The following is a 14135-nucleotide window of genomic DNA, read 5'->3' on the forward strand; positions in this document are numbered from 1 at the left end:
TGGGGAGCTATAGGGGGTGGCTTCTGCGAGAAGAATCCAGAAGCTGCGCCATGTCAGATAAAGGCCCCGCCGCTGGCCAGAGCCAGGCCAATAAGCGATGTTGTTTGCACCTCTGTGAGAGCATATTCTTGAAGAGCTGCTGCCTGTGGAAAGCCCATGCAGAATCGGTTCGGGAAGGACGGCATCCTGTGGGAGGGACCCCACATTGGAGCAGGGGAAGTGAGTGACCGAGAAGGAGCAGCAGAGAAGAAGCGCTATAGACTGACCGCAACCCCCATTCCCTGGTCCCCTGCGCCACTCGAGGGGAGGAAGTGGAAGAGGGTGGATGGGGGGAAGGCGTTTTCGGTTTCTTTCCTTTGTTTCTCACTTCTCTAGCTTGTTAGTTAATAGGCAATAAATCTTACTATCTCCCTACTCTGATTCTGTTTTGCCTGTCATGATAATTGTTGAGCGATCTCCCCATCTTTATCTGTACCCTTGAGCCCTTTGCATCATATTTTCTCCCCCTTTCCCTTTGAGGAGGGGGAGAGAGAGAGCGGCCGTGTTGGAACTCAGCTGCCTACCCGAATAAAACCACAGACACATTTAAGCTTCTTGTAGAAAATGATTTCATGGAAAAGGGTGAAACGTAGTTGAGAACGAGCTCCTGTTCTCCTAACTGGACATCAAGCTTGCAGTGCCAATAGCTACAAGCTGAGCTGAAGGCCACTTTATCCTGGAGGAAAAAGAGAAATACACAGCCCATTCCAAGACACATACCTCTTGGGTGGCTTCCTGTCCCTGACACCTGCGGTCAGGTCAGAGAGCTCAGGTAGGGCTTCCATCAATGGCTGCATGTCTCCCACAACAGGTGTTGCCTTCCGTTTTGCTTCAGCTTTTTGCTTCTGCTTGGCTAGCTTCACACTTTCTATTTCTGAATCAGAAATAAGACGTTATTCAGGTAAGCAGAAATGTTTTTCAAACCACGATCTCCTCACACAGGCATACAGTAGACAAGGGAGAAGTATTTAATTTCAGTTGTTCATTTAGGATTGGGCAAGTCAAGGTCTCACCTTCTTGGCTCATGGTAGAGCTTAAGCAGGCATACACTGGATAAACTGGGCCCTTGGAAAAGCATGGTACCCAGGGGTAGGCACAGAGGCAACTGGCTTTTCCTTGTAACCACGCTTACTAATCTCCTTGCAGCAGCTCTGATCAAGGCTGTGTGCACATAAGGATCCAGCATGTTACAGATGTCTCCCTTCTGAACCAAGGGAGCTGGGCACAGAAGGCTGCAGGCTCCTGCCCCAGTCCTTCAGGCTCCCTGGTGTAGAAATTGGTCCTGCAGCTGCACAAGCCTTATGGAACCAGCAGTCCTCCTTGCAAGCCCCAGCAGAACATGTTCTCCTCCAAGAAAGCCCACAGAAGCCCAGCACTGTGACAAACCTCCAGCTGAGCTGCAGGATGTCCCCATCTGTCCCCAACTCCCCTTGGCAGCATCACCAAAACCAGCCAGAGTTCAGCAGGATGCACAACCTCCTTTTCCTCATGCCACTGGAACTGGAAACCCACTGCACTGCCTTGACAACCATGTGGCTGGTGCTGTGGGGGACACAATGGAGAAATCCTACTTCCTTCATGTGCACCCAAGGGAGGCCACACCAGAAGCACAGGCCTCTGCTTATGGCCTTGGACAAACACACACTGCACTGCTCACAGCAAACCATACCCTTCTGACTCAAGGCAGCCAGTTTGTCAGCACTGTTCTTCCTTTACCACATCCATCTTCCTCTGAATCAGACAAACACAACAGGAACATATTGCAAGGATGAGCCTCTACGCTAAGCTGCAAACTCCTCATTTGGACAAGATGGAGTGCAGTAACAGCAGTTACACAGCCAAGCACAGACACAGGAAGGCCAAGGGCTTCGAACACAATGTGGCCACAGAAGCAGGACTAAATCAGCAGAAGTATTTTTGGTGGAAACATGAAAGCAGCCAGTCTACAGAGCACAGGCAAGATGCCACTTAGGATTCTGGGTCTAACCCAGCTGCCTACATTCAAGAAAGATGAACTCAAATTCACTCGCTAGCTGCTTGTTCCTTCAGTATTTTTGTCTCATTTGCCCCCCAGCTAAGCTGTTTCAGTTGAAGAACAACAGTTTTTGATGAACTGCAATTTTTGCTGTACATGGATGTTTGTGACAAATCTGGATTGTAAATGCTTCTCTTCACAGCAATCCCTGCCAAGAACACAGCTTTCTGTTCTGCATCACTTCTTTTTTTGGTCTGGCTTTATGAAGCTGACTACTTCAGTGCTTTCATAAACAGTATGTGCTCAAAATTTTCAGACACCTGATTCTGCACAAACATCCCAAATTCTTTTCCTATGAAATCTTCTGTGTCTGAGGAGCCATACGATATATGTATTCTGAAATGTGCATACTTCTAATCTCTGAAGCATTGCATAATTTTTTTCCCTCTCTAGTCTCTCCTATGATGATTTATTGAAATGAAAAATTTCCAAGTTTTCCATTTGCACTAATGGACTGAAATTTAGTTCTCAGGGTCCTGGCATCCAATGTCAAGAAAGCAGCCCTGGGTTAAGAAGAGACAAACTCTTGGAAAGATTTACGACAGGAATTTAATCATAACAACTTCAACTGTCAAAGCTGTATTCCCTTTTGAGGATAAGGGGAGCAGGCCAAGCAAATATGGCAAAATCAACAATAAGTATTAAGTTATCTGCATCAAATAAAAATCAATGAGTTTCTGTTTCAGTTGATCGAAGCTCCTTAAAGTCAGTTGTGACAATGTTAGAATGCCAAGCTTCATTAAAGAATCACCATCCCTAGAAATATAATTTCATTTTGTTCTGCCAGCTAATAACAACAGTTTTTCTTACTGATGTTTATATAAGCTCTTTCCAGCTGTTCTCAGTTTTTCCTCAATAAAAAGCTGCACACCTGGTACTAAAATTTGCCTTTTTTAAAAAAAAATCTCAGGGATTTCTTACCCTCAGTAAACCATTTGCTAGAGAACACTGGCCACAGATTTAGCGAGGAAGTGAAGTCAGACAACAATTTAGGCACTTCTGTATCTCTGAAGCACTGCTAATAACTAGTATCTTCTTAGACAGAGGTAGTTTGACCTGAAATTTTCTATCTTAGTGTTCTTTGAAAAGCAAAGCCAGCGCATTTCAGTTGTTTTCCCTCAGTTTAGTAATTTTAGAGCCAAGAGAGGAGAAAAGGGGCCATTGCAGGGCCAAAGCATCATACATAATCTTGAGAAAGACTTATGCAAGACAGACATATAAGCAGGAGGGCATGATTAAAAGAATGTAGAAAGTGTGCTTTTAGGCTCTCCTCACCTCCAAAGTGACTGACCTGAACTATGGGAGCAGTGCTGTCACCTAGCTCCAGGAGCATGCCCTCTTTCTTGCAGAAGACATGAGTCCCATGTACCCCCTTCTACTGTTGATTCTGTGTCACAGAAAACTGCTGAGGGCTTACTTTTCTCCACAATATCTGGTACTGGTCACGGTTAGAGACAGGATATCAGGCCAGGAACATCTCAGCTGTGCTCCAGCAGTCCCTTCCAATGTTTCCCCAACAGTATCAGATATACACACAAACAGAGAACTTTAAGAGCACCAAAACAAAGTGGCAGTCCAGCTGTTAGGACTGCCACAGCCATCTATGTTTTTTGCTCAACAGGGACAATGGTGGTTGTAGTTGTGAACGGAATTTGTTGTTTAATGATAGGGAAGAAGCTTCCTTAGCAGTCATGGTGTTAAATTACCATCTTTTAATGTAAGGGGAGACACCTCCACTGTGACTGGTGCAATGACAGGTTGATGGACTCAAGCTCAAAGCACAGTGAGAGCTCAGGAGCAGAGAGCATATGGTGCAGCAGAAAGCCACATTGCTCAACACCAAACACAGTCTGTCAGCAATTCTGTTGGGCAGAAAGGTGTTAAGGGAAAAGCCTGTCCCAGGAACAGCTCCAGGTGGCAAGAGGAATCCCTCTGCTACTCCCCATCCCATCAGCAGTACCTCAGAAGCTGACATGGAGAGGCTGCTTCTGCTGCCAGCAGAGAGATGCCAGTGAGAGAAGAGCTGTGATGTTCCCTGCTCCACCAGGTGAGGAATAGCAAGCCTCTTCCACACCCTCTCAAAAGGTCCCCAAACAAGGCCACCTCCAACTTGCAGGATGAGGTTCCCTGACTCCTGGCTCCCACTGGCACCTGCAAGTGGGTCCCATACACAGCTGCACAGAGAAGGTAAGACCTGACCTTTAAAGATGATTCACCTTGGTGAAGCCATGCTGGCTGTCTTAGATCACCTCTTTGTCTTGTATGTGCCTTGATATTGCTTCCAGGAGGATCTTTTCCATGATCTTGCCAGGCACAGAGGGGAGGCTCACTGGTCTGTAGTTGCCCAGGCCCTCCTTTCTACCCTTTTTTAAAATGGGAGTGATATTTCCCTTTTTCTAGTCACCAGGGATTTTGCCTGACTGCCAGGACTTTTCAAACATGATGGAGAGAGGGCTTTTCAGCTATATCAGACAGTTCCTTCAGGACCCTGGGATGTGTGTCATCAGGCCTTGTAAACTCGTTCAGTTTCATCAGGTGGTCTTGAACATGTTCTTCACTTACAGCAGGAGGGACTTTGCTCCCTCAGCCCTCACCTACAGGTTCAGGGAAACAAGAGTTGTGGAAAGCCTGACTGGCAGTGAAGACTGAGGCAAAGAAGTTGTTGAGTACCTCAGCCTTCTCCATGTCTGTTGTTACCAGTTCTCCCTTCTTGTTTATCAGAGGGGTTACACTCTCCTTGGCCTTTCTTTTCTGAGCAAAGTACTTATAAGAATCTCTTCTTATTTTTTCCATCCCTTGCCAAGCTCAGTTCCATCTGTGCCTTGGCTTTCCTGATCCCATCCCTGCACATCCGGACAGCATCCCTGTACCACATGTTCCCAGGCCACATGTCCCTGCTTCCACTGCCTGTGCATTTCCTTCTTGTCCCTCAGTCTGACCAGCAGGTCCTTGCACACCCATCCTGTTTTTCTGCCCTTCCTGCTTGCTTTCTTACACAGGGGAATTGAGAGTTCTTGTGCTCTATGAAAAACATCCTTAAAGAGTTGCCAGCTCTGTTCAGCTCCTTTGTCCCTAAGGACACTGTTCCAGGGGATCCCATCCACTAAGTCTTCTTTAAATAGCTGAAGGCTTTTAAGTAGTCACATTGCACATGGAGAAAGATCAAAAACAAGGACACAGACTGAATTTCAGTGTAAATGCCCTTTGGAGAGCGGGAAAAACAAAAAAAAGGACTTTTATCCCACATTCTGGGAAGCGGACTTGAAGGTTTCTGAGAAGTGTTCAGACTCCCTGACCCCCAACCCTCGTCTTGCCACAACCCAACACTTTCACCCACACCCCATCTACAGAAAAATACATCAGGGTTACCCAGGATTACCCTGTGAGATGTCCCCGCATACAGCTGTGCTTTGGAGGAGTACTTACTCTGTAGCCATCTTTCCTTCCTCAGCTTCATTTTTTCTTTTTTTGAAAGAATTGGTTTTTCTTCTAAACCTAGAAAAAAAGAGATATGAGATGGAGCTTGGCTTCTGCACACTAATTCTCTGCTGGACACTTCACAAAGACAGTACTGCAGAGTCTGTAATCTTTTGCTCAACCTTTGTCGCCTTTGGATGTGTCAACATGTTGGACAGGCTGCCCACAGACTTACATCACATCTCAACTCAGAGCTGAACAAATCAAAATTGGCTCCCTGTCAATTACGAAACAAGAAGGCAACAAGATCAGAAGCATTGGCCCTGCTTTTTGGTAGCTCAAGGCTTTTCATGAGAATTTTGCACCTCATGTTCTGCATTCCCACAGGAACCTGGCCTGAGTAGCTGGCATCTCCTTCTGAAAGCTAGCCACAACCGTTCATCACTCCACAGGCATCCATGTACCAAGACAAGTTGCCACAGATCTCTGTTAGGTCTGGGTTTATTTCCTTTTTGAGGCTGCATGAGCAACAGATTGCTAAACCAAGATAAATCTAATAAACCAGTGAGGACAGACTCAGAGCGCTTACAGTTTCCAGAAGTGGAAGCAAAAAGCAAGTTTCAGTCTGAAAATATGTATACTGATAAAACTAGGAAGACAAGTAATACAGACTGCAGGCATGCAGGGACAGAAGGAAAGGCCTTCTGACACAGCTGCTGGGCATCCACGTAAGCAATTGGCCCATCCTCAGCTTCTGCCCAGACTGCAAGTGGCAGGCAGACAGAGGTCTGGAAATGGTCTGAAAAATGCAGATCTGTGGAATCCCTAAGTAGCAGCCCGTTATTAATAGCTTAGAAAAAGGCTAACACGTACTACACATTAAATTTGCTATTTGGAAAACGGCAGTTAATTGCTGATATTCAATACCAAGTCCCAAATGTTCTTAATAGAGATGCACTTCAGACACTACAAATTTTTATCTTACCTTCCTATTTTTTTGTTTTGAAGGGAAAAAAAAAAAGGACTTTATTCAACTTTTCTCATGAAACATCCTGTGAATATTGCTACAGGAATGCCAATAGAGGAATAAGCTCCCCAAACACTACTCCTCTCAGCTTAGGCTATTCTTAAGCCTAGAAAAGAAAAAAGTGTCCTTTCTCTCCCCCTTCAAACAGAATTCAAAAAGAATAAAGGAATTTAATACAACTCTGAAAACAATTCACTGAAGACAACAACTCTGAAGTTTCAAATCTTTCAGGATGATTTAAACAAAAGCAGGATCAGAACTTAATAATTTCAATGTGTGAAAATCAGAACAAGCCTGATGAGGTTGGGGGGACTTTTACATAAAGACAGCAACAAAAGCAACAAGTTGAATTTGAGTTTCTAAAGGACACAGAGAATGAAGCTGTTGCTTTCATTGCCTCTTGTCCCAGAAAAATGTTACTGCAATTAATATACCAAAGAAGCAAGAAACAAACCATATCTAGAAGTGATCAGTTATTTAAAAAGCTCATCTAATAATTTTAAGGGTAAATTTCATAAATCCATTTACTGTGGCTTCAAAGCAGATGCTACGACAACTGACTTATGTAAGTTTAAATCACGATTAACTGCCCACCTCTCGTGATTTAGTGGTGTCTGGGACCCCCCTGAGCCTACCCTCCCACTGCATTGTCTGAACTGGGAATGCAGCCCACCAGGCTCCCTATCCAGACAAGGGACAGACAAACGTCAACAATCCCACTGCAGTCTGCTGCTCATCTTCTCGAAAGGACAAGATTCCAGATGATGCCTGAAGCAGCTGTTCTCCTGACTTCTTGCCCCAGCCAGGATCCATGCTGTGCACAGTGGCAGAGATTCAGGCAAATGAGAGCACATGGCACCAGTCTCCTGGCATAATCGCATGTCCCCGGTAACCAACTTCCAGCTGTCATTCCCCCACACCATCACCACAAATTCCTGTGATTTCACTGCCAGGGAAACAATAATGGATCACAAGAAACCAAAATGTAAATAGCAAAACACATCCCAATGATGTCTGAGCGGGTGCTCAGACTGGAAGCCTTCTCCCCGCATTTCTAGCGGATCCCAACTATATGAGCAGTTTCAGATTTCAGAAGCAAAAGCAGGGGGGAGATTTGCCCCCTTGTCTGAAAACATGCTCCTTACTTCATTGGGAAAACAGCGCCCAGTGGGATTTGTTAATGAAAAAAATTCAGCCAGCTGGCCAATTCTAGTAATAACATCAATTCAGATATTTATTTATTTTTTTTTCCCAAACAGCAGCAGAATATTTAAGGAAACACAAAAGCTGTTTTCTTGGCAGGAGCCCAACCTCTACAAGCAGAATGACAAGCACTCAGCACTGGGGCCTTGAGCTGCAGATTTCCAGGGCAGTGCCAGGGAAGGGGAGCATCCCTCCACAGTCCGTGGGATGTGGACTAGGTGAGCAGCCTAATATATCTGCGTTTTGGGGCTAATTTTAAGGGAGTATGGGGGACAAATCTTACGGACCAGTGTTAGTCTTGACAGAATGGTGTTCGGGTGTTTATTACGACAGAGTTTTTGGATGCTGTCTGACACATTAAAAACCACATCAGCCATGACAGCTAGGCCGTATTAACTGTCAGAGAGCAATTAAGGTCCCACAGGCCAAGACAGCTCCACAAATTCAAAGGCCTTACCATTGGTGATTATTCCCAAGGAAGCACACATGTCTAGCAGCTCTCTGGCTGGAAGGCGCTGCTTGTGAACACTTGTCAGGGTTTCAGCCTCCCATATGCCACAAAGGCATCCAGCCCCCACCTGGGGAGGTGACAAGAGTGAGGTGCCACTTCATCAATTCATCCCATGTATCTGCAGAGGTCACCAGCACTACTCCTCCTGCAGCGCATGGAGTGGCCAACCCCTACCCTTCCGCACCAAGCCCACAAAGAATAGCACTGCATATTCCAGATATTTACACTTTGTATATCCCTCCCCACCCATCAAAAAGGGGTTTTTCTGTTGTTGCAAGTTGCCAAGTTGTGTTTGGCAACTTCCAGTTGCAGTGGTGAATGCCAAAGCCGCTGAAAATTTACTGGAGAACTTTTCCGTCAGAAGAGGCAGAATTCAGTTAGTTAACTAACAGCACAGGCTCTCCCCAGGTAGTCTTTATTTTTATTTAGCTTGCAAGCACCTCTGAGATCAAAAGTCAGACTGCAGCTCCATTTTAATTATTTTTCCATGAAATACAAGGGGCTTGGGTTCTCTCCCTCCCACCAGCCCATTCTACATCTAATTTAACAACGCTTGGCTTTGAATTTTTTTTCACAGGAAAAGAAGGTTACCAAAACCATTTACATTAGCTGAGGGTAATTCACGGACTGTAACTTGACAATTATTCCTTTTAGTGAGGATGTGCTTTTCTTCCCTCCCATCTGTACAGTACAAAACATCTTAAATAAAAACAAATTATCAAAATAGCAACATCTTTCTGCCTCCTACATCAAACGTTTGATACTATCCCTGGCAATTCTCAGGATCCTGCTTTCATGGCAGAGAAGCAGGTTATTTCAGCACAACTTCATTTCAGGAACAGTTATGGGTTGTTTTTGTTCGTTTGTTTCCATTTTGTTTCTCAAGGACTGCTGTCAAGGTATTTACACGAAAAATATATACATCTCCTACCTTAAAAACTCCCAGTTTACCATTGCTAGGCATTCAGAAACAAACCTGCAACAAGCACAGACACAAGACTGGGTTTAAGGCATGATACCACAGGTTTCTCTAAGCCATAGGGTCTCACTTTCCAAGTTTCAGTCCACAACAAAGAAGATGAAAACAGGGGCTTCACAGGCATATTGAAACAGTTCCTGGAAATCACATCGGTTCAAGGATTCAGTTGTGAGCAGAAATATCAGACAAAATTGCACCTGTGCTACACCACACTATAACAGAGGGTTCTGCAACACAAGCATCTGCTCCTTCCTCACAAAGCTACAGCAAAGCACCAACTCCCCTTCTGGTAAGTTATTAAAAAATAGCATGTAGTATTAAGCAGTATTCCCAGAACTCTGGTGATATGTAACAGTGAGGCAGCTGCTGCTTGAAACATAATATTTTGGCAAAACAGGGTACAGTATAAATTGAAGTTAAACAACAACAGATGTGTTAATTTCAGCCCCAGTTGTTTAACAGCAGCAAAAATGAGCATATGCCTACAGCTGTTGAATAAATTCACTGAAGAAATTTTGTAAAGAGTACATCCAAAAGCGGAAGACTGGGTGGGTTTTCTGTTGTTGGGTTTTTGATGGGTTGGTTGTTTAAAATTACATAGTGTCACTTGTGAATTGTCTGTTATTCTTTTTCACTGAAAGAGCCTGAGAAACAGCAAAACACTTGCATTTCTCCCAGTTTCCTGGTGGAAAGCAACCGTGGTGTGACCTGACAGAAGTCCAAGCAGAAGCCTGAAGGTGTTCAATTTTTTCCTGCAAGAAAACTGACAGACAGCACAAGCCAGGAAGAAAGTCAGCCAAAATGTTCCCCAGCAGTGAGGCAGCACTCCCTGGGCATCCTCATCCCATTCAGCAGCTCAGCTCCCAACAAGGCGACTTCAAGTTCTGCTTCTCCTCCAGAAAGCACTGCTCCAGAAGCGTCTGAGGAGACCAGGGTACATGGGACTACTGAGACCTAGACGTGAGGTGGTATGGGGACATGGTTTAGTGTGTGACAATGGCAGTAGGAGGATGGTTGGACCAGATGATCTTGGAGGTCTTTTCCAATCTTAATGATTCTGTGAAGGCCAGGGGCAGGGGGCTGATATTCTGGCTATTTGCCCCCTTGCTCTTAGAGAAGCCCCCAGAGACAGCTTAGTAGCCTGCACAAAATGCACAGAGACCATGGCAGGGAGTGCTTGGGTTTTACTGACTCCAAGTCCTGGCACCCTCAGTAGTCTTGGAAAACAATACTGAAAAGCATATGATAGCCCTCAATGGGACAGGACAGGTTTCACCATGGATACAGTGTCTGCTTTTTATATTCCAGAACAAGCTACATTATTTTTGATCATGTTTTATCATTACACCAGCACACAAGCTTTCCTTCTTCCCCCAATGAGAAAGGCATCCTATTTCAAATACTATCTGCATTCCCAATCCTTCCAGAACCCCGTGGTTATTTAAAGAGCCTAGTTCCAAACCCCGCTTCGCACCCCAAGCAAGGGTGACTAATGTCCTCATATTGATGTCACGCCTCCAAAAGGCCTAGTAAACATTCCCAGACTCCAACCAGCTACAGCAAGGACGCCAAACCTCCCTCTGAAAAGATTCATCTCCAGTTAGCAATACAAGTGACGTCACTCTGGTCTTCAAAAAGGGCAAGGAGGACACAGGTAACTATAGACAGGTCAGCCTCACCTCCATCCCTGGTAAGGTGATGGACAACTTATCCTTGGCCTTGTCTCTAGCCACATCAAGGATAAAAGGGTCATTAGGGGCAGTCAACATGGCTTCAGCAATGGGAAGTCGTGCTTGACCAACCTGATTGCCTTTTATGAAGACATAGCCAGGTGGATAGATGATGGAAAGGCAGTGGACGTGGTCTATCTTGATTTCAGTAAAGCATTTGACACCATCTCCCACAGCATCTCCACAGCTAAACTGAGGAAGGGTGGTCTGGACGTTTCGGTAGTGAGGTGGACTGTAAACTGAAGGAAAAGGCTGAAGGAAAGAAGCCAGAGAGTTGTGGATAATGGGACGGAGTCGAGTTGGAGGCCTGTATCTAGTGGAGCCCCCCAAGGGTCTGTCCTGGGACCAGTACTGTTCAATGTATTCATCCACTACTTGGATGAGGGAATGGACTGCACCATCAGCAAGTTTGCTGATGACACACAACTGGGAGGAGTGGCTGACACGCCAGAAGGCTGTGCTGCCATCCAGCGAGACCTCGACAGGTTGGAGAATGGGGTGGGGAGAAACTTAATGGAATATAATGAGGGCAAGTGTAGAGTCCTGCAGCTGGGCAAGAACACCCCCAGACACTAGTATAAGCTGGGGACTGAACTACTGGAGAGCAGTGAAAGGGAGAGGAACCTGGGGGTCCTGGTGGACAGCAGGATGACCATGAGCCAGCACTGTGCCCTTGTGGCCAAGACCAATGGCATCCTGGGGTGTATCAGAAGGGGTGTGCTTAGTAGGCCGAGAGAGGTTCTCCTCCCCCTCTACTCTGCCCTGGTGAGACCACATCTAGAATACTGCGTCCAGTCCTGGGTCCCTCAGTTCAAGAAGGACAGGGAACTGCTTAAGAGAGTCCAGCACAGTGCCTACTACCGATGTCACCCACTAAACCATGTCCCTAAGCACCACGTCCAACCTTTCCTTAAACACCCCCAGGGACAGTGACTCCACCACTTCCCTGGGCAACCCGCTTTCCAGAAGTCCCCGGTCTGCTCCCATTTCAGCAGTCCTTCCCACCACTAAGGCTAGGTCTCAGACCACACACACGAGGAGTCAAAGGTGTGCAGCAGAGCCTCTGCTTTTCTACACTTAGCCAAGAAACCTCCTTCAACCTCCTGCCTGCTACAACAAGCAGAGAAAACTCACCGGCCTGCCTCTGAGGGCAACTTAATGGTCCCAGCCACCACAGAGAGAAGCAGCAGCTGGGCTTTGTTCACTTTCTTTATCACCACTGAAGCTTAAGAGTCAAGTCTTCATGAAGTGCAAGACTGGAGCTGAGGCCAAAGGCTGCTTCAGACAGCACCAGGGGGGCCACCATACATTTCCTTCCCTCTCCTTCAGGAGAGTCTGATCTGCTCAAGATACTCCATAAGAAACAAACCAGCACAACTCTGCCAACTCCAGGTTATAAAGCTGATGAACTTGTACAGCAGTATTGAACATTACGATAGAGGTAAAGCAACTTCCTCTGTTGTAATTCAGACATAGGGGACAATGGAGTTATGCAAAGCCCTTAAGTCCTGACTCTAAGTGGGGAGATGTCACTGAGCGCATGGGCGGTCCTCCCTTCTCAAGGATGCCAGCCTTCTCAGTGTAACTGCACCCAGCCCTAGTGCAAGTTTTGCAAACAAGCTGCACGTATACCCCCTTGGGAGAATACCAATATCCCTGCTTCCTGGTCCTGCTTGGAAAGACACTGGCCTAAGATCTGCGGTGCCTATTCCACTGCCAATTCCCAGCCTTGTCTGTGGAAGCCTATCAAGTTGCTCCTCCTCTCCTCTGGCACACGTTATTTCTGTGAAATAGCACAGGTGCTTGGGGCATGAAACACTACACCAGTGCATGCATTTGTAGCCTGGGTCACACATAGTGGAAACTAGGGCTCATAACTGCCACACTACTATCCTCATCTCTGCCACAGACACTTCTGGCCTATTTCTTTCTCAAGTTTTGTACAAGCTGACATTTCTTCAAATGCAGCAGAAAAATAAAATTCTGTTCCCTTCAGCAAGGCAGCTGGCACTTTTTCTCTGCAGAGATGGTTTCTAAGAACATCCCTAGAGATCCAAGAGTTCAAGCCCTTAGCTCTTATTAGCATGCATTCTCAAATGCCATGCTTCTAGTTGAATAAATTCAAAATATCTGTATCATTTTCCAGATTGCATATAGGGGAACAAAGAAACTTATACTGGGGCCTCTGTTTTTACACTTTCATTGTGCAAAGGTGACTGACAAACATAGTACCTTCAATGTGAAAAGACTACAGAGACAAGGAGGTCAGCCCTAGGAAGAGGTAGTGATGAACACTGCAAGTGTTATGTCATATGTAGAAGGTCTAGGGAAAAGACAGAGAGAATACATCCCCATTTATGAACACTGACCTTTGAGAAAGGCTTGCAGCAAGGGCAGACCACGCAGTGCTACAAGGTACTGGGAATCTCTCTGTTGAACTCTACGTGGAATCATAAAACAGTTAAAAGATTCATGGAAAACTAGTAAGAAAGATCAAAAACAAACCAAGGAGGTTAGACCTGACCACCTCCTTAACACCTGATCATGCAGAGTATCAGGGTTTTGTTTTCCAGTTAGTTTTCCAGACAGAAAGAGCATTAGAAGAACCTAGAGCCAGAGCCTCTCAGCTCTGCTGCAGAACATGACCCTCCTTCCCTGGTCGGTGTGATCTAGACAGGTCCAGTCTCTTGTGAGCCCATCCTCAGTTTGTGTAGGAAGGAAAGAGCACAGATCTGTGGCTCCCTTCTCAGAAAAGACCTGCCCTTGCAAAAATAGTATTTGAAAAGTCACCTTGGCAACAGAATTCCTTCAAGCATGCATACATAAGGCAATGACTCATAGGTTTGCCATCACAACCTGAAAACAAGGTACCAGGAACACAGGGAGGTGTCATTCTCAGCTGCCTACCTCCCGCAGCCAAGTATTTTTAAGATTTGTAAAAAACCATGGGCACCCCCAACATGAACGACCAAAGCAAACTCCAGGGAGTCCACAGTCTGGACAGTCCAACAAGTCCCCATCCACAGAGGACAAAAGCTTATATAACTACAAAGAAAGATATAAAGACATTTGCGTTGGTACTGTACTTTGAATAGGGAGCAGTAGGAGGAACAGCAGGATCAAATAAAATGCATTTTCTATAAAAGCTTAGACAGCAATAAATATCTGGAATGAGGTTTGCTTCAAGACCAAAA

General features: G+C 45.7%; 1 protein-coding gene across 3 annotated transcripts in view; it reads right to left on the reverse strand.

The window, feature by feature from the left end:
• SLX9 (SLX9 ribosome biogenesis factor) overlaps positions 1-14135 on the reverse strand; it is a 54811-nt gene that overhangs the window by 8376 nt on the left and 32300 nt on the right. For all 3 annotated transcript variants that reach the window (XM_035570565.1, XM_035570556.2, XM_035570548.1), the window contains exons 3-4: positions 5501-5569; positions 760-913 (exon numbers count right to left, since the gene is read on the reverse strand). In XM_035570565.1, coding sequence (XP_035426458.1) covers positions 760-913; positions 5501-5569 — 223 coding nt within the window. The remainder of the gene's footprint in view (positions 1-759; positions 914-5500; positions 5570-14135) is intronic.

This window comes from Cygnus atratus, chromosome 6 (genome assembly GCF_013377495.2).
Source record: "Cygnus atratus isolate AKBS03 ecotype Queensland, Australia chromosome 6, CAtr_DNAZoo_HiC_assembly, whole genome shotgun sequence".
In the NCBI taxonomy this organism is placed as follows: domain Eukaryota; kingdom Metazoa; phylum Chordata; class Aves; order Anseriformes; family Anatidae; genus Cygnus; species Cygnus atratus.